General features: G+C 34.4%; 1 protein-coding gene across 4 annotated transcripts in view; it reads right to left on the bottom strand.

Moving 5' to 3' along the window:
* The window catches only part of LOC114210430 (complement factor H-like), a 64715-nt gene that overhangs the window by 26192 nt on the left and 18258 nt on the right, over positions 1 to 20265 (bottom strand). For all 4 annotated transcript variants that reach the window (XM_088017003.1, XM_088017000.1, XM_088017001.1 and 1 more), the window contains exons 2-6: positions 14542 to 14736; positions 13930 to 14106; positions 4608 to 4790; positions 2806 to 2979; positions 130 to 306 (exon numbers count right to left, since the gene is read on the bottom strand). In XM_088017003.1, the coding sequence (XP_087873129.1) occupies positions 130 to 306; positions 2806 to 2979; positions 4608 to 4790; positions 13930 to 14106; positions 14542 to 14736 (906 nt within the window). The remainder of the gene's footprint in view (positions 1 to 129; positions 307 to 2805; positions 2980 to 4607; positions 4791 to 13929; positions 14107 to 14541; positions 14737 to 20265) is intronic.

Genomic DNA, 20265 nt, shown 5'->3' with positions numbered 1-20265 from the left:
CTAACCAACACATGTCCTGGCTTAACGCACTAGATCATAGACACACTCGAAGCCAACAGAAAATTAAGAGTGACAAACGAAGGTTGATATCCTAATTCTTGTTTTAGCAATTGTAAGATAGATATTCACCTTTACATGTTGGAAGATTAGGGGACCATCCAAAGTGATAACACTGAACTGAATCTGGTCCAACTCTTTTAAGTCTTTGTCTGCAGGAGAATTTCAACAGGTCTCCAACTCTATATTTGTGTTTTCTGGGTTCAGGAACTAAGTATTCTCCTACTTCTGGAACCTTGCATTCTATTTCTATAAAAAAGTCAAATAATTTAGTAAGACTATATAATTAATCATCACCAAAGTAAATTTTATATGTGTCTTGTAAAAATGAGGTGCTGGGTACTGCATATACAGAGGGGCATCAGAGAAATCCTTCTCCTTGAAAAATATTACATATTAGATTTTACACACCTTCTAAATTCATAGGGACTCAGAAATATTAAGGCATTGAATAACAATGTATGTATCCTGAAAATGTATTTGTAATGTCAACTTGCTTATACTGGATCTGATTTTATAACTGACATTTATTTATAAAATACAATGTGATATTGTTTTGTACTCTCAAAACATAAAAGTATTCTCTCACATTAAAAAAGTGATGCTACAATTTAAAATTGCACTCAAATAAGAATTGGTATTTTTGTTTAATGTAAATATAACTGGAGAACCAGAACACACACAAGGCATTTCTAATGTTGTTTAAAGAAACTATTAAAATAGCTTAATTCATAGTATATATTAATTATATTAGTAAAGAAATCAAACTGAATCATAAACTGAAACATGAAACAAAATAAAGAAATATGTTCAAGGCCACATAACTAGGCATATTCTAGGTATCCTGAATATTTATATAATATACAACTATCTATTCTTATTGAATCTATAATTTATACCATCTATTAATAAATTATTGATTATTCTGATTCAAATTAGGAATATGTAAAATTATCCCTTCAAATTTGCCAAGTTTGTGACATTTGTGACATTCCTAAATATTATAAAAATGAATTTTTCTTATTTGGAACCCTCCTATCTTGCTAATAAATTTATAAAATTAAAAACTGGAATTTAAATATTAGAATCATACTAAAACAAAAACAATCCTTTGACATATTAGAGCATTTGTAATTATTAAAACATTTTGCAGATGAGGAAGAGTGAACAAAGCTTCAAATAAGCTTGGTTGTTGCCCTAAGATATATGTTTAATCAATGATGGAACTGGAATTTAGTAAATGATGGAATTGGAATTTTATAAGTGACGGAATTGACCAGGCTGACTCCACAGGATTCACTTATACTTCCTTGTCCTTTAATCATTTTCTTCTCTCCACATCTATGAGAAGTCATTCCAAAATGTTTTCTTCTCCCTGTTGTCTGGGTCCTCCTTTTTCTATCTATTTGCCACCTATTTCTCTTCTGCCCGACACCTAAACGCTGGAATGCTTCAGGGCTCAATCCTGAGCTCTCTTCTCTTTCTATTCTGCATTCTTATCCAATTTGATATCATCATTTTTTGGGTGATAATTCCAAATATATACCTCTGATACATATATTCAACTCTGTAGTTTACATATCCAATTTTGATTGTCCATGGGCCGCTCAACCATAACGTGCTCAAGTCAAAAGTTGTGATGTTCCTCCCAAAGTGTTCCTTCGTCTGTCGGCACCACCTTACAAAAAGGCATTGCCATTTACCTGCTTGCTTATGAAAAAATTTTTAAAACAAGCTGTGAATCGCTTGATTATTACTCTCTCTTGCATCCAATATTTAGGAAACATCAGCTGTGTTTTCTACCAACAAACTAGATCTCTAATATGTTCTGCTTTGCGTCTCGTCAGCCAACACCCTATCCCAATCCCCACACTCACACACCCTGCATAAGCTCCTGATCTTCTCTTCCTTACCAAAGCACAACATATGAAAAACACTTTTCAAAAAATCTAGATACAGTTATATTCTTTCTTTCCTTAAGTCTTCTTTATGGCTTTTTATCAATCATAAAGTTAATCTAAGTGCTGACATGCCTTGAAAATAACCTGAATAATCCTTTCTTTGCCTCTTATCCAGCATCAGTTCATAAAATTCTCCTACATCTTGAGTAGAATCTGCTCACCCTGATATTTCCCAAATATTGTTTTGTTGTCAGAGTTTTGCACATACTGTTCCCTTGGCGTGGAACACTCTAAATCCACTCAAGGTTCCCACAGATTCAAGTCCTACTCCACCTCCTGGAAAATAGTGGATCCCAAACATGAAAGAGAGTCATGTAATAATTGTCCACAGAACTTGTCAAAGTCAGAAAAGAAAGAGCTTTTGGGATCTGAAGAAATTAACACTCAAGGTATAAGGTGTAAAAGCAGAAACTCAGGAGCAAAATAGCTGAGGAAATCGTAAGAAACTTTAATTTTGGTTTTCTTACACCATACACTAAAAGAACCCCGTTTTAAGTAATATGAAAGCCTGCATTTAGAGTAACAAGCACAGTTATATTTTATTTACAAATCTGTCATGTATATGGCCCATAGGAAACATTAATGTACCGTGTTAGAGTATTGTCTTTGGGCTTTAAAACACCCTGTTCTCCCAGTTTACATTAAATCAAGAGACACCTGATTTTAGTCACTATTTCTTAAAAATGACTTTAAATAATGCAAATTTGTTCAAAATGGAATATTTTAAACACGTATTATTAATTTTGTCAATCCTGCAAAAAAGAATACCTGAAAAAACAGCACTTACCATAACATGCTGGTTTATGAGACCAACCATCGTTATCACACACTATGGAACCTGTGCGCCCATCTCTGCTTTCAAATCCGTCATGGCATTCATAGTCCAACTTGTCATTGAGTTTAAACCATGTGCCATTGCTTTTGATTCTGGCATTCTCCAATACTGGCATGTCACAAGATTCTAATGCATAATACAATTGAAGGTTTCATTTCTAATATTATTTAATGGGCAATGTAATTAAGTCTCATCCCAAGGAGGTAAAAAAAGCTTTATCAATTAGTATGTACTAACAAATTATGTATCATATTAAAATAATCTAAGAATACCAGTGATAAATCATTGTCCAGAAAAAGTTACTCAAAATGAAAAAATATGTTTCTACACAGCGATTTTCTTATCACTTAAATACTGTGAAAAATTTATTCTAAGAACACTTTTTTCAATCAATTATACTTATGTGTTTATCCCATGCTTGTAATAAAATAGGGCATTACAGATGTATCATAGTTTTTCTAGCCAAGCTGAATAGCATTTTGTGAATTAAGATGACATACTCATTAGCAGTGTGACAAATAGGCTAGATTAGTTGAATAAGATTAGTTTTCAACAATGCAAGTAAATTTTTAAGCATTCTATAAAATCTACAACATAATAATTTCTAAAGCTCATATGCTGATTTTTTTACCCAAATATATTCCTAATGGCTGTGTATTCTTTTAAACTTACCAAGATTGAATAGAGAGATAAATCTGTTGTTTATAATTTGTTATAAGGAAGTGAAGTGTTAAAAGTCTCAATTTTTGTTAGCACTATACCAGAATGATGTTAATAAAGGTTTAAATAATTCATCTCAAATGTTATACTGTGTTATGTAGCCAGCTACCTTAAAGCTTTAAAAAAGAAAGCAAAACTAGTGAAAAAAGAGAGAGAGATGTTCTCTTCTATAATAAGAGTGTTTTAATGGATAATTGATTACAATTTAATATAAAATGAGTTCGATATGGGAACAAATTTTATCATTTTTTTCCTGTGGCTGGTGCCCATAGTAAGCATGGAAATTGAAGAAAATAAGGAAGTGAAAACAGTAGAAATGGATATTCAAATATCCACTTTACTTAAAGTGAATATGCTAAATACCAGTTCAAAAGATCACTGTGTAGCTTTGGAGTATAAGATAAACTGAGCAAATTGTTCTTGGAAAATCTTCATAAATATCTAGGGACAGGGAAATCTTTCAACACAGCTGCATTTGGTACTATCTGGAAACATTTCTGTCTCCACTAATGAGATGTTTATGAAGATTTCCTAAGGGAGAGGGTTTTTTAGAAGTGGACCTACCCTGGATCATCAAACATGTAAATTCTACAGGTTAAATTAAAATTATGCACTATGGACCCTGATCTTGACTTAAAAACATAACTTTTATGTCTAGGAAAAAAGACTGACATAAAAGTTTAATCACCTAAAAGCAGGTACAATAGGGCACAAAGATGTCAGCCGAAAATAAATGAGTTTATAGGAGAACACACAGAAGGCTCCCTATCTAGTTTCCAAATCACAGGATGCTTTATTTAACTTAATTAATTAATTAAATCACAGGATGTTTTAAAGTGGAAGAAAACTTGAACTGAAAGATAGACTGATACTCCACCCTACAAGTGATTAATCTTAATAGTAAAAAAAATTATATATTTTTTCATTTATCTTTTCAAATGGGAACCACGTCAGCCCCTCCCCCGAGAAAAGAATTAAGTTAAACTTTAAACAATGATCATGAGGATAATGAATATGAACATAAAATTACTCACTAATACATGTGGGTTGAGGTGACCATCCACTATGCAGACATGTAATTGATCCTGAAGTTTTACCATCTGGTGTTACATATCCTGATTTACACTGATATTGTGTTTCTTTATTCAAGGGATATGCAAATTCATATTCAGAAAAAAATCCATTTTCAATTGTTATATCTGATTTTAAACATCTTTCTGAAAGGGAGACAGTATAAGGAAAAGATAAGCATGTAAATAAGCATTTTCATAAAGACTCAAATAATATAACATATAAAAAATAAGGAGTTACTTATAAATGAAAACCCAGAAAATCCAAATCACCCAAATTCTTGTGACAGGGAAAATAAGCTATGAATTTCCAAAGATATTAAATCAGGATAGTTCATTAAAATTTTTTTTTTTGGAATGAAGAAGCAAAATTTAGAATGCTCAGAATCCCTTCTAGGAGATTATTAGAAATTTGTTTGTCTAATGGATCTGGAATCCTACAGCATGCCAGAACGATACTGGCAATGGATCCTTTCCAGGCACTTGTTTTAAATATTGTGTACTCAGGATCTCTTTAGCAACCCCAGCATTCAGTTAACTAACTGGGGTATCTCAGATCAGGTGATGATCTCAGAGAATTTGCTACCATAGCTACCACAACTCTGAGAATTTGAAATGTCTGTCATCATAACTGGGTGCTTAAAACCATATGGATACATGGAGTTCGATGAGTCTGACACAGATCAACACATTACATTCATTTATCTTCTAAGACCAAAATGATGATCCTCAAATTATGTATAACGTAACTTGAAACAATAAAGAAGACTTTTGTCAGTTACCAGGTCTCTCCACAAAATTCAGCTTTATTTATTGACTAGTCCATGAATAAAGAAGAAATCAAAGGGGAAAACATGAAGTATATATTTTTTCATAATTGGTAATTCTATTCCTTCACTTGGGGCACCCAGGAGACCGGACATGGGATACTTGGAATATTAAACACTCAGGATATGGAATTAAAGTATATAATCTTAAAAAAAAAAAGACATTAAAGCAGCGCCTGGGTGTCTCAGTCAGTTGAGCATCTGACTCTTGTTCTCAGCTCAGGTCTTGATCTCAGGGCTGCAAGTTCAAGCCTGGTGTTGGGCTCCACGGTGGGCATGGAGCTTACTTAAAAAATAAAAAAAATAAAAAGATATTAAGTCTTTTGAATTAAATGATAAAAAACATTTTAAATAAAATTTTGTGAGATGATACTAAAGTAGTGCAGAGGGGGAATTTTACCATTATATAGATATAATAGAAAAGAATAGGGGCGCCTGGGTGCCTCAGTCGTTAAGCGACTGCGTTCCGCTCAGGTCATGATCCCAGGGTCCTGGGATAGAGCCTGAATTCGGATCCCTGCTCCAAGGGAAGCCGGCTTCTCCCTCTCCCACTCCCCGTGCTTGTGTTCCTGCTCTCGATGTGTCTCTCTCTGTCAAATAAATAAATAAATAAAATCTTAAAAAAAAAAATAGACTGCATACCAACTCATTGTTTTGCTTTAAGAAATTAAAAAAAGAAAACCCAACATGCGCATAAACTTGAAAAATAGATTGTTGTTAGTGAGATGGTGGAATAGGATGCTTTATTGTTCTCTATTTGATTTATTTCTGTTCTAATCTTTATTATTTCCTCCCTTCTAACTTTGGGCTTGGTTTGTTTTTCTAGTTCCTTGAGGTATAAAGTTAGGATATTTATATAAGATCCTCTATTTTAATGTAGGCACTTGCAACTAAAATCTTCCTTCTTCCCACTGCTTTTGCAGCATCTCTAAATTTTGCTACATTGTGTTTTTGTTTTCATTTGTCTCAAGATATTTTTAAAAATTCTCTTGCACTTTCTTCTTTGACCCAATTGTTTGAGAGTGTGCTGTTTTCTTTCCATGTATTTGTGAATTTTCCCATTCTTTTTGCTGTTACTGATTTCTAGTTTTACTCCACTGTGGTTGAGAAAGATACTGTTATAGAATCTTTCATGTGCCGTTGAGGAGAATGTACACTGCTGGGTGGAAAATTCTGTATATAACTATCAGGTCCATTTTGTTTATATTGTTGTTCAAATCTAGAGCTTCTTTCTTGAATTTCTGTCTGGGTGTTCTATCCATTATTCAAAGTGGGGTAATGAAGTCTCCTAATATTATTGTATTGCTGTCAATTTCTCCTCTTTAGAGTTGTGAATATTTGTTTTCTATATTTAGGAGTTCCAATGTTGGATCCACATATGTTGAAAATTGCTACATCTTCCTGTTGAATTGACTCTTTTATTATTATATAATGACCTTCTTTGTCTCCAGAGACAGTTTTAGACATAAAGTCCATTTTTTTTTTCTGATAGAAGTATAGCCACTCCAACATTCTTTGGTTGCCATTCACATGAAATATCTTTTCCCATTCCTTCACTTTTAGCCTACTGTGTCTTTAAACCTAAAGTGAGTTCTTGTTTTTTACCTATTCAGGTACTGTATTCCTTTTAATAGTAAGTTTAATCCATCTACATTTAAAGGGATTATTGATAGGTGAACACTCACTATTCACATTTGGCTAATTGTCTTCTGTTTTGCAATTGTTTTTTCAATCTCTTCCACTTTTGATGACTTCCTTTGCTATTTGATTATGTTTTACAGTTATTTACTTTGATTTTTATCTCCTTATCTTTTGTATGTCTATTATAGGTTTTCCTGCTTACTTTATTGAAGTATAATGGATAAAATTGTATATAGAAAGTGTACAATGAGATGACTTGGTACACATATACATTTGGTAATGATTTCAAAATCACATTAATCACCTCACATACTTTTTTTTTTGTAGCTGGAATGCTTAAGATTTACTCTCTTAGCAAACTTGAGCTATACAATACATTATTGTTAACTACATAATATTACTAACTACATGTACATTAGATCTTCAGAATTATTCATCTTGTAACTGAAGGCTTACAGCCTTGGACCAGCATCTCTTCATCCCCCATCTGCAAGCCCCTGATGATTACCATTCTACTCTCTGCTTCTATGAATTTGACCTTTTCTTTTTTTCTTTTTTGATTTTATATACAAGTTTAATCATGAAGTGTTTGTCTAACTCTGGCTTATTATGTTTAACATAATGTCCTCTAGGTTCAACAATGTTGTAAATAGCAAGATTTTCTTTTTTCTTGTGGTTGAATAATATTCCATTATATATATAGATATATATCTATATATATTTAATCTCATATCTTCCTTATCCATCAGTGGACACTTAGGTTGTTTCTGTATGTTGGCTATTGTGAATAAAGCTATAATGAACAGGAGGGTGCAGATATTTCTTCAAGATACTGATTTCATTTCCTTCAGATATATACCCAGAAATGGGATTGCTGTATCATATGGTAGTTCTGTTAAATTTTTGAGGAACTTGCATATTGTTTTCCATATGCCTATAACAAATTACATTCCCACCCAAAGTATACAAGAGTTTCCTTTTTCCACATTCTCACCAACACTTGTTATCTCTTGTCTTTTTGATAAAAGCCATTTTAACAGGTATGAGGTGATAGTTCATTGTGGTTTTGATTTGCATATGCCTGATGATTAATGATTTTGAGTACCAATTGGCCATTTGCATGTATTCTTCGGAAAAATGTCTATTCAGATCTTTGCCCATTTTTAATTGGATTTGATTTTTTTTGCTACTGAGTTGTATAAGTTGATATATATATATATATATCCAGATCTATGATTTGCAAATATTTTCTCCCATTCCATAGGTTGCCTTTTCATTTTGTTGATTTGTTGAATAGAAGCTTTTTCATTTGATATAGTTTTATTTACTTCAGCTTTTGCTGTCTGTGCTTTGCTGTCATATCCAAAAAATATCATTGCCGATATTTCCCTATGTATCTTCTAGGACTTCTTCTATAGTTTCAAGTCATATTTAAGTCATCTAGAGTTAATTTTCATCAGTGGTTTAATATTGTGGTTTCATTTTTTTTTTTTGCTTGTGCTGAAGACACTACTCTCCTCATGTGTATACTTGGCACCATTATCTAATTTTAATTAAGGATATATGTGTGACTTTATTTCTGGTTCCTAATTTTATTCCATTGATCTGCCAATATGATATTATTTTCATTTTAATCACTTTATAATATAGTTTGAAACCAGGAAGCATGATGCCTTCAGCTTTGCTCTTCTTTCTCAAGATTGCTTTGGCTCTTTGGGAGTCTTTGTGGTTCCATGTAAATTTTAGGAGTGTTTATTCTACTTCTGTGAAAAATGCCAGGGCTATCTTGACATGAATTGTGTCTATTGATCGCTTTGGGTAGTATGCACATTTTAACAATATTGATTCTTCCAATCCATGAACATAGGCTAACTTTCCATTTATTTATATCTTCTTCAATTTATTTTATCATTGTCTTATTGTTTTCAGGATACAAGTCTTTCATCTCTTTGGATAGACTTATTCCTAGGTATCTTATTATTTTTGATGCTATTGTAAATGGTATTGTTTTTTAAATTTCTCTTTCTGATAGTTCATTATTCATTACACAACAGATTTTTGTGTATTGATATTGTATCCTGCAACTTTACTGCATTTATTAATTCTAACAGGTTTTGTGTGTGTGTGTGTGTGTGTGTGTGTGTGTGTGTGTGGAGTCTTAGGGTTTTCTCTATATGTCATCTACAGACAGAGATAATTTTACTTCGTTATTTTTTATTTGGGTACCTTTTATTTCCTTTTGTTCAATAGTGGTGAAAGTGTGTATCCTTGTCTTTTTCCTGATCCTTGAGGAAAAGCTTTCAGCTTTTCACCATTATATATGATGTTAGTTATAGGCTTCTTATTCATGGCCTTTATTATGTTGAGGTATATTTCTTCAATACCTAATTGTTGAGAGTTTTTATCATAAATGGATTGTGAATTGTGTCAAATGCTTTTTCTCTATCTATTGGGATGATTATATGATTTTTAACCTTTGTGTTGTTGATGGGGTTTATCACATTACTGATTTGCATCTGTTGAACCATCCTTGAGGCCCATGGATAAACGCAACTTCATTACAGTGTATGAATCTTTTAATATGCTGTCGAATTCAGTTTGCTAATATTTTGTTGAGCATTTCTGATCTATGTTTATCAGTGATACTGGCCTATAATTTCTTTTTTCTTGTAGTGTCCTTGTCTAGCTTTGACACTAAAGTCATGCTGTTCTGGTAAAGTGGTATTGGAAGTGCCTCCTGCCCTCAAATTTTTGGAATGGTTTGAGAAGAACTGGTATTAATTCTTCTTTAAATTAAAATGAAAACTCTGGTCACAGACTTTGTAGAGATATTCTAAATTAACGATTCAGTCTTGTTGCTTGTTACTGATTTGTTCAGATTTTCTATTTCTTAATGATTTTGTTTTGGCAAGTTTTGTATTTCTAGAAATTTATCCATTTCTTCTAGGTTATCTAATTTGTTCGTGTGTAATTGTTTATGCTTGTCTCTTATGAACATTTGTATTTCTGTGGCATCAGCCGAACGTTTCCACTTTCATTTCTCATTTTGTTTATTTTATCTTCTCTCTTTTTTCTTAGTTTATCAGTGTTAGGTCTGTCAATTTTGTTTATCTTTTCAAAAAGGTAGGTATTAATTTTGTTGATTTTTTTGGTCTTCATTTCATAGATTTCTTCTCTGATTTCTGTTATTTCCTTGCTTCTGTTAATTTTAGGCTTAGTTTGTTCTTTATCTAGTTTTTTTGATGTATAAAGTTGATTGTATATTTGAAATAATTTCTTTTTCTTATCACTATAAACACCGCTCATAGAACTGCCTTGGTATGTGAGGCATTTTTTCCTCTCTTGCTGCTTTGAAAATTCTCTCTTTGTCTTTGGTTTTAGCCAGCTTTATTATAAGGTGTCTTAGAGACGATCTCTTTGGCTTGAATCTGTTTGGGGACCTATGAGCTTCTTGATTTTGTTAGTCCATATGTCTTCCTAGATTGATAAATTCTCAGCCATTATTTCTTTAAATAAACTGTCTGTCCCTTCCTGCATCTCTTCTCCTTTTGGGACTCATGCAATGCCTAAAATATTTCCTGTGATTTCTTATAGCTCACAGAGCTTCCTTAAAACTACTGTTTTGAATTCTTTACCAGGAAAATCATAGATCATAATTTGGGGTAAGTTACTGGAATATTATTGTGTTCCTTCAGTGGTATCATGTTTCCTTGATTTCTCTCCAATGTAAGCATTGCTACCCCAGCTTTCTTTTGACACCCATTTTCGTGATAGATGTTCTCCATCTCCTCATTTTCAATCTGCAGGTGACTTTTGTTCCAAAGTGAGTTTTGTGGGCAGCATACAGATAGGTCTTGTTTTATCCATTCTGTCACCTTATGTCTTTTGATGGGAGCCTTTAGTCCATTTCCATTAAAGAAATTATTGATAGATATGTGTTTATTGCCACTTTATTACGCATTTTATGTTTTTTTCTGAAGATTTTCTCAGATCCTTTCTTCTATTTCTCTCTTTTACGGTTTGCTGGTTTTCTTTAGTGACATATTGGATTTCTTTCCCTTTATTCTTTGCATATTTATTAGTGGTTTTGATTTGTGGTTACCATTAGGTTTTTATTTAACATCTTCTGCACATAGCAGTCTATAATAAGTTGATGGTCATTTAAGTGTGAACCCATTCTTACTCCTCTCCTCCCCAGGTATATGGTGTCATATTTTACATCCTTTTATTTTGTGAATTCCTTGACTGTATTTTTTTTTTTTTTACAGAAATATTCATTTTTACTGCGTTGGGTTTCCTACATTTGTACTGTCACTTCTGGTCTCTTCTTTTCACACAGAGTCCCCTTTAATATTTCTTGCAGGGCTGGATTAGTGGTCATGAACTCCATTAATTTTTGTTTGTCCTGGAAACTCTTTTATCATTCCTTCTGTTTGAGGAATAGGCTTTCTGGATGGAATATTCTTGGCTACAGATTTTTCCCATTCAGCACTTTGAATTTATCATGCCACTTTCTTTTGACTTGGAAAATTTCTGCTGAAAATTCCCTGGTAGCCTTATGGGTTTTCCCTTATAAAGGGAAAACTGTCTTTTTGTTTGTTTTGTTTTTGTCTTGCTGCTTTTAAAATTTTTTCTATATCACTATGTTTTGCCAATTTAATTATAATATGTCTTGGTTTGGGTCTGCTTTTGGTGATTTTGGGGCGTTCTCTACGCTTCCTGGATCTGGATATCTGCTTCCTCCCCCAGATTAGGGAAGTTTTCTGCTATTATTTCTTCAAATAAATTTTCTGCCCCCTTTTCCCTCTCTTTTTCTTTTGGGACTCCTATAATAGGAATGTTGTTGTGTTTGAGGGAGTCACTGAGTTCCCTATGTCTATTCTCATAATTCTTTTTTCTCTCTTTTGTTCAGTGTGATTACTTCCATTACTCTGTCTTCTATGGCATTAATTCATTCCTCTGCTTCCTCCAACCTGCTGTTCATTCCATCAAGTGTGTTTCTCATTTTGTTTATTGAGCCCTTGATCTCTGCTATGTTATTCTTTATCTCTGTGTTAAAGGTCTCACTCATGTCTTCGACTTTTTTTCTCAAGTCCACAGAGTATCTTTATAGTATTATCTATCGGGCATATTGCTAGTATATATTTTACTTACATCTCTGGCTGTGGCCTTGTATTGTTCTTTCATTTGGGACAAATTCTTGTGTTTTCTCATTTTGTCTAAATTGCTGTACATGCTTCTTTGTTCAGAAAGTCAGCTACTTCTGTTCTTGAGGGTAATGGCCTTATGAAGAAGAGATTCTATAATGCTCTGCAGTGTTGTGACCCTTGTCCCCCAGGGCCTGACACTTCAGGGAGTGTCCCCAATGTGTGCTGTATGCACACTGCTGTTGTGTCCTGACTGCTTTATCCTTCGGGCCAATCATCTGCAGAGGCCCTCTCTGGTCAGTGTTTGGTCCCTGGTCTGACTGTGGTGAGTTTTAACTTTAGGTGTGCTCTGGTCTGCTTGTGAAATGAGACCTCTTATCACCACTGCTGGAATCAAGGCTTCCCCAAACTCCCAGGTTGGGAGATGTGGTGGGGGCAGGGGTTCGGCTTGGTTTTCTGGGGGAGGAGGCTGGCTGTTCAGGGACTGAGGCAAGCATGACCGGGAAGGGTGGTTCCACTGGAGCACAGGGAGGTGGGACTTGGTGCAAGCAAGTTAAGTAGTGAGTGCTGGCCCTGTGCTAGTTCCCACAGGTGGCTCTGTGTTTATGCTGAAGGGTAGGGGAGGGCAATGGCACCTGCCAGTTCCTTTGTCGCCAAAGGGCTCTCTCTGTGAAAACTGCCTTTCTGCAACACGCTCTTCACTGTGTGCCCTGCGTGCTCTTCAGATTGCTCTTTCCAGCTGTATGTTGACAGGCTGCTTGGTTGCCTTTTCTCCAAGCCCCAATGTCCTTTGAGCTGTCCCAGAGCCAAGCACACTGACCTTGAAAACCCCAGGCTTTAAACCCCACTGGTTATAAGAATTATGAAATTTGGTCTCTCTCACTTTCCAAGACAATTGCTATGGTAATTCATTTTTCCCATGTGCTCCCTTGTGTGTTAATCTGTCCCTTGCCTTTCTCTGTGACCATGGCTCTCTCCCCACCTCAGTGGCTACAATCCGTTTCTCTCAAACTGTGTACATCTTATTTCTTCAATGTGGCCTCTTCTTGACCTTTAGTTGTGGATTTTGTTCTGCCGGTCTTCAGGTTGATTTCTGGGGTACTTAGGATGGTTTGATGGTTATCTAGGTGTATTCATGGGTCGAGGCGAGGCTAGGCTCCTCCTCCTCCACTGCCATCTTCTTCCCTCCACTGCTGGTATCACTCTATTATTACAGGTTTCTTCTTTGAGTTTCTTTTACTGTTTTCTTGACTAATACCTATCAGGAGACATCTATTTTGCTGCATATGTATCAAGAAATGTGTATATCCACTCATACATACTTGGAAAAAAATAAAGCTATGTATATCCATCGGCAGAAATAAGAAAGTTGATAGAAACATTTTGCTACAGTTAATAAATATGTGGGTTAGAAAACCATAAATAGGGGCACCTGGGTGGCTCAGTCGGTTAAGCGTCTGCCTTCAGCTCAGGTCATGGTCCCAGGGTCCTGGGATTGAGCCCCGCATCTGGCTTCCTGCTCAGCGGAGAACCTGCTTCTCCCTATCCCTCTGCCTGCTGCTCTGCCTACCTGTGCTCTCTATCTCTCTGTCAAATAAATAAGTGTCTTTTAAAAAATAAAAGAATAAAAGAAAACCATAAATATACTGGGATCTCAGACCATTTACTTACCGAGAGGAATGCATTCTGGAGGAGGGAACCAGCCATTCTCTGTACATGTCATTATAGTCTGCCCATTTTGAAGACTGTAACCAGAATTGCATTTAACTCTCACAGTTTCATCTTGGAGAAATGTTCGTTCATACCTTGGATAATCTCCATTTTTCAAATAATTGAAAATACATCGTCCTAAAAATCATAAAAATGGTGAACAAAAAATTTTAAAAACCCATAAATTCAGGCAAAGCAGTAAGTTAAAAACTGTTTGTACAATATTAAAACCATAATGCATAAGTATCCAAAAACTTGAGAAAAACTAAAGCTACTACCAAATGTGTAGAAAGAAAAAAATCAATATTCAATATTATTTATCTTCAGTTTTTATAATTAAAATTTGTATGAATGATATAGGTGTTTTTGAAAAGCTTCTATCTTTATCTGTAATGTGATTTTTATGTAGAGCTCCTCATAAAAGGAAAAACCTATATTGGTCTTTTTGCTCATAAAACTCATCCCTTGGCCTCATTTTTGTTATATAAGGCTTAATTGTACTCACTTACGTGTTTTCCCCCCTCTACTATTTGAAATATGTACACATATACAATTATAAAAAGGTTTACTTACTGCGGCATGGTATTGCTGGTTCCCATCCTTTGTGTGTGCAAGTAATGTATTCCCACTGCTTTTGTGAAGGAGTCACAAAATTGGAATCACAGGAATAGTAAAACTTTTGTCCTGTAGCTACTGGAAAGTATGATCCATAGCTCTTTTCATTGTATAAACTTCCATGTTTTATTTCTGGAAAATCACAGGGCTTCTCTTGCAATAGAAACAAAAACAGTATAAATAATGTTTTACCTTAATAAAAAAATCAAATTAGAAATGAATTGTTTCATTGGTGAATTATATCCTCTTATTAGCATAATTTCACTCATTGCAACATGCTATATGGTAGATCTTCAGAATTATTCAAATTATAACTGAAGGTTTACACCCATGGACCATCATCTCCTCATTCCCCCCATCTGCAAGTCATTGATAATTACCATCCTACTCTGTGCTTCTGTGAATTTGATCTTTCCTTTTTTTTAATTTTATATAGAAGTTTAATCATGAAGTATTTGTCTATCTCTGGCTTATTACGTTTAACATAATGTCCTCTCGGTTCAACCATATTGTTGTAAATATCAAGATTCTCTTTTTTCTCATGGTTGAATAATATTCCGCTGTACATACATATATCACGTCTTCCTTATCCATTCATCCATCAGTGGACACTTCTTAGGTTGTTTCTGTATGTTGGCTATTGTGAATAAAGCTATAATGAACAGGAGGGTGCAGATAGTTCTTCAAGATACTGATTTCTTTTCCTTCAGATATATACCCAGAAATGGGATTGCTGTATCATATGGTAGTTCTATTAAATTTGAGGAACATCCAAACTGTTTTCCATATGCCTGTAACAAATTACATTCCCACCCAATGTATACAATTGTTCCTTTTACTCCACATTCTCACCAACACTTGTTATCTCTTGTCTTTTTGATAAAAGCCATTTTAACAGGTATGAGGTAATAGTTCATTGTGGTTTTGATTTGCATATGCCTGATGGCTAGTGATTTTGAGTACCAATTGGCATTTGCATGTATTCCTCAGAAAAATATTCTAAGTTTTGAAGAAAAAAACAATAAATTTTAAAAGAGACCAAGTACCTCTTCTCAAGCATTTCCACTGTGCTAGGGAAGTTTGTTATTAAATAAGTAATTAAAGAGATGTATGATATGCATTACGGCAGATAAATTCTATTTAGAAAAATAAAGCATGGCAAGATGATACAACTTGAATGGAACATTCCAAATACAATGGAATAGGATGTAACAGGACAACATTCTTGCTGCAAATTAGAAAAACCAGAACAAATTCGTGTGTGTGTGTGTGTGTGTGTGTGTGTGTGTGTGTGTGTGTTGAAAGGAACTGGATATTTTGAGAAGAAAAAGGATTAAATGAACTAAACCAAAGTGAGAAGGGCCTGTTTTATGCAAACATATTGTTTTTAACCATTTTTTCCCAGGTCGTGTTTGCCAACTCCAGGTATGGATTGAAGTTCAGGGTTTGCCTGAATGGAGTATTGTGATGAGGAAAAGAAGAAGTAGACAAACTTTCAGAGATATGTCTAACATGAAAAATTCTGAAACCCTGAAGAATAAGGGTGCTCTCCTGGAGCCTAAGTAGTGTCTTAAGAGTGGAGTGGACATTCTTATAGTCTCTTAGAAAAAGTCCCAATAAGGATCTCATTTCAAATACACAACTGTATCCCCATCAAGACAGGGGCCACCTTTGAAAGTCACTTAGGGTGAGATTTAAGAGCAGAGGTCAAAACACCAGAAAAGCAGGATAAATCTCTAAGAGTGTTCTGGGATTGAAGAAGAAGAGACCAACCAGGTTCTTGATAAAAAGCCAAGAAGGTCTTTACCTTAAGACTTTTGAAACCAGAAATGGACTAACTCAAAATAGAAGTACAACCCAGACCCATCCGAGTTCACTTCTTGATTAGATCAAGAAAGAGCAAACACTTGTCAATGGGAATTAAATAATATAAACTTTATCATTACATTTATTTAAGAGCCAAATGGACATAACAGAACACAAACGTATTAAATCTGAGGATTGATTTGGAAATATTCAAAATGAATACAGAAAGATAAAAGTGTAGAAAACGCCAACAACAAATAAAATAGAGTACAGGAAATATATGGAGCAGAGTCAAGTGATAGTTCCAAAACTAGAGGAGAGAAAAGACAGAAGTATTTGAAGAAAGAATAGTTGAAAGCTTTCAAAAATTGATAAAAAAAATCAACTCTCAAATTCAAAAGATAAGGAAAAAAACCCCAAGAGGGTAAATACAAAGAAAACCATACCGAGGTTTTGCTAAAAACCTAAGATAAAGGCAAATCTTAAAAGCAGACAGAGAAAAGAACACATATTTCTTTTAGGAGAACAATAAAAATGACACATGTGTCTGTAATAGTAACAACTGAGGCATGAAGAGAATGTGTTGGCATTTCTAAAGTGCTGAAAAATAAGTGGCAACAGAGAACTCTGATCCAGGGAAAACATACTGCAAAATGAAGGAGAATAGAAACACATTCTGAAACAAACCAAAAGCAGAGAGAATTCAACAATAGCGGACTGACACTACAAAAAACCCACTAAAGCTCTTTACGCTGAACGAAAATGATACCGTATATAAACAAAAAAGGGTAATATTAAATGAGCAGACCTGAAGAAAATAAATATATGGGTTAATAAAAAGACTACTGAAAAATAATAAACAATGTGCTATATATATTTTAACAGAATTTTAAAAACTCCATTTACTTAAAATTGACAACAATGTCTTCATAGTGCTTGCAAAAAATTCAGGAGTCTAATACAAAAAATTATAACAAAAATGTCAAGAGATAACAAATGAAGTTAAACTGTTTTAATGTTTACACAGGTTAGAATGTAGTGAAAGTACTGATTAAGGGTAGATTGTAATAATTTGAGTATGCTTATTGTAAAACATTAATATTAAAAGATATATAACTAAAGAAATGAGATAGTGAGGTAGTAAACAATATTTGATTAATATTTTAAAAAGGCAGGAAAGGAGGAATAGAAGAACAAAGAAGACACGACACAAAAATTAAATAGCGATATGTTAGACTTGAGCCTAACTGTGTCAGTAATTACAATAAATGTAAACGGATTCGCCATTCCAATTAAAGTCTAAACACTGATTGGAGAAAAACAGAAAATAAAACTGAAGTATATGCTGAATTACTTTTTGATAAAATGGGACCCGGGTGCCTGGGTGGCTCAGTCAGTTAAGGGTCTGACTCTTGGATTCAGCTCAGGACCTGATCTCATGGGTCCTGGGATCGAGCTCTCTGCTGGGCTCCCTGCTCAGCAGGAGTCTGCTTAGGTATTCTCTCCCTCTGCTCCTTCCCCCGCCTGGGCTCTCTCTCTCAAATAAATAAATAAATCTTTAAAAAATGGGGCAGATAGGTTGAAAGTAAATGATGAAACTAATACACTATGAAAATATTAGCCGAAAAAGATAAGGTTAATATATTAATATCAGGCAAAGAATAATTTAAGGCAGAAAGTATTGCTAGATAAAAGAGGGCTATTTCACAATAATAAAAGAACTACTTGAACAGAAAGATGTAATAATTCTAAATGTGCATGAACATTTAGAATGACTGCTGGAGTTCGCTCATACCAACTCACAGGAGATAATTATAAACATCTCTTCCCAATACAGTATTCAGTGGTGTCACATTGGTAACTTAAAATTGACCATATCATGAGTATTTACACCATGGGTATTGGCAAATTCTACAAATCAAGACTCTTTCTTTTCCTTTTTTATTTTTTTATTTTATTTTTTTTAAAGATTTTTATTTATTTATTGAGAGAGAGAATGGTAGAGAGAGAGCATGAGATGGAGGAAGGTCAGAGGGAGAAGCAGACTCCCTGCTGAGCAGGGAGCCCGATGCGGGACTCGATCCCGGGACCCCAGGATCATGACCTGAGCCGAAGGCAGCCGCCCAACCAACTGAGCCACCCAGGCACCCTCTTTTCCTTTTTTAAAATAGTTGATTGTTATACATTTGCCAGCATACCACTGTACATAAACCTAATAATATGTCCTCAAGATATAACAGAAGTAAAGAAGTAGACAAGTCCATCCTCATAGCTTGAGATTTAAATACACTTCTCCAAGTATTTGATAGAAAAGCAGATAGAAAATAAGGATATGGAATATATGAACATTGTTTTTTTTTAAGAGAGAGAGAGCGAGAGAGAGGGATAGCGAGGGGAGGGAGGAGGAGAGAGGGAGAAAGAATCCTAAGCAAGAATCTTAAGCAAGCTTCACACTCAGCATGGAACCCAACATGGAGCTCGATCTCATCACCCTGAGATCATGACCTGAGCTGAAATCAAGAGTCAAATGCTTAACCAACTAAGCCACCCAGGCACCCCAAATATATGAACATTATTAACAAAATTGACCTTTTTTATTGTCATAGAATGCAACCTTCAGCAGCTGAAGCTACAGATTCATTCCAAGTACCCACGGAACATTCACCAAAATAGACTATAAGCAAGGCTCAACAAATTTCAAAAGATTGAAAATCACTGTAAGTACACACCTTGACCGCTAGACATTGTTAAGAAAAAATAACTGGAAAAATCTCAAAAGTTTTGAAGTTAAGTAACACTTCTAAATCACTCATGGGTTAAGAAGAAATCACAATACATATTAGAATACAACTTGAACTAAACAATAATGAAAATATGCTATATATCAAAATTTGTGGGATGATACTGAAGCAGAATTCCTAAACTTTACATCTGGGAGCCCTGTCCATAAAAGCCCTGCACTGTCACCTCAGGTAGTGCAGGAAGGTATCTGGCTCTGGAGAAATTTTCAGCTCTTCTCCTTAGTGGGTAGAAGCAGCAATGATTCAGGAGGCAGGATCTTACTATTGTCATATTTTAAAAACCTTAAGAGTCCTGGGGCACCTGGGTGGTTCATTTGGAAGAGCATGTGACTCTTGGAAATAATGTGGAGCATTAGGAACTGCTGGTGCAAAGGAAAATGGGAACCATCACAGTAGTAAAGATTTTAGCAACTTGTAGTAAAGTTGAAAATATGCATTACTTATTACTTAGGAGTTTTACTCCAAGAAATAGGTCACTGAGAAACTAACAGGCATGTGAACCTGGTTTCATGTGTGGTAATAAATATAGCATAGGATTTTTTAATAGCCAAAAATGGAAAAAACTTCAATATCCATTAATAGTTGAATGGATAAAAATTTATGGTATATTCGTGCAATGGAATAGTACACCAACGCTACAAAATGACATGAAAAGATAAAATAATAATCACTCGAAGTAAAAAGACACAAAGGTACATTGATATTATAGGATGATTTCAGCTATATAAAATTCAAGAACAAACATAGATATTAAGGATGTGTACATAGGCTGTGAACCTATTAAGGAAGAGCAAAACTGTAATTACCAGAAATATCAAGGTAACGTTTTCTTCTAGAGGAAAGGTAGGGGTATTGACATAAGAAACCCACTGGGATTTTCTGGGATGCTGGGAATGTTTTACTTGTTGACATGGGTGATTTATTATATTTGTAATACAGTACATTCATATTTTACTCTTACATATTATATCTCACGATAAATGTATTAAAGTAACAGAATCTGCATATAGAGTATGATGCTTATTTTGCAAAAAAGTAACTAAATGACATATAAAGAGATCACAGTATGTTACTA

Source organism: Eumetopias jubatus, unplaced genomic scaffold, assembly GCF_037043125.1.
Source record: "Eumetopias jubatus isolate StellerSeaLion01/CBP00866 unplaced genomic scaffold, mEumJub1_p1.0 scaffold_12, whole genome shotgun sequence".
Classification (NCBI taxonomy): Eukaryota; Metazoa; Chordata; class Mammalia; order Carnivora; family Otariidae; genus Eumetopias; species Eumetopias jubatus.
Note: the sequence above shows the minus strand (reverse complement) of the source record. Positions and strands in the feature narration are given on the sequence as shown.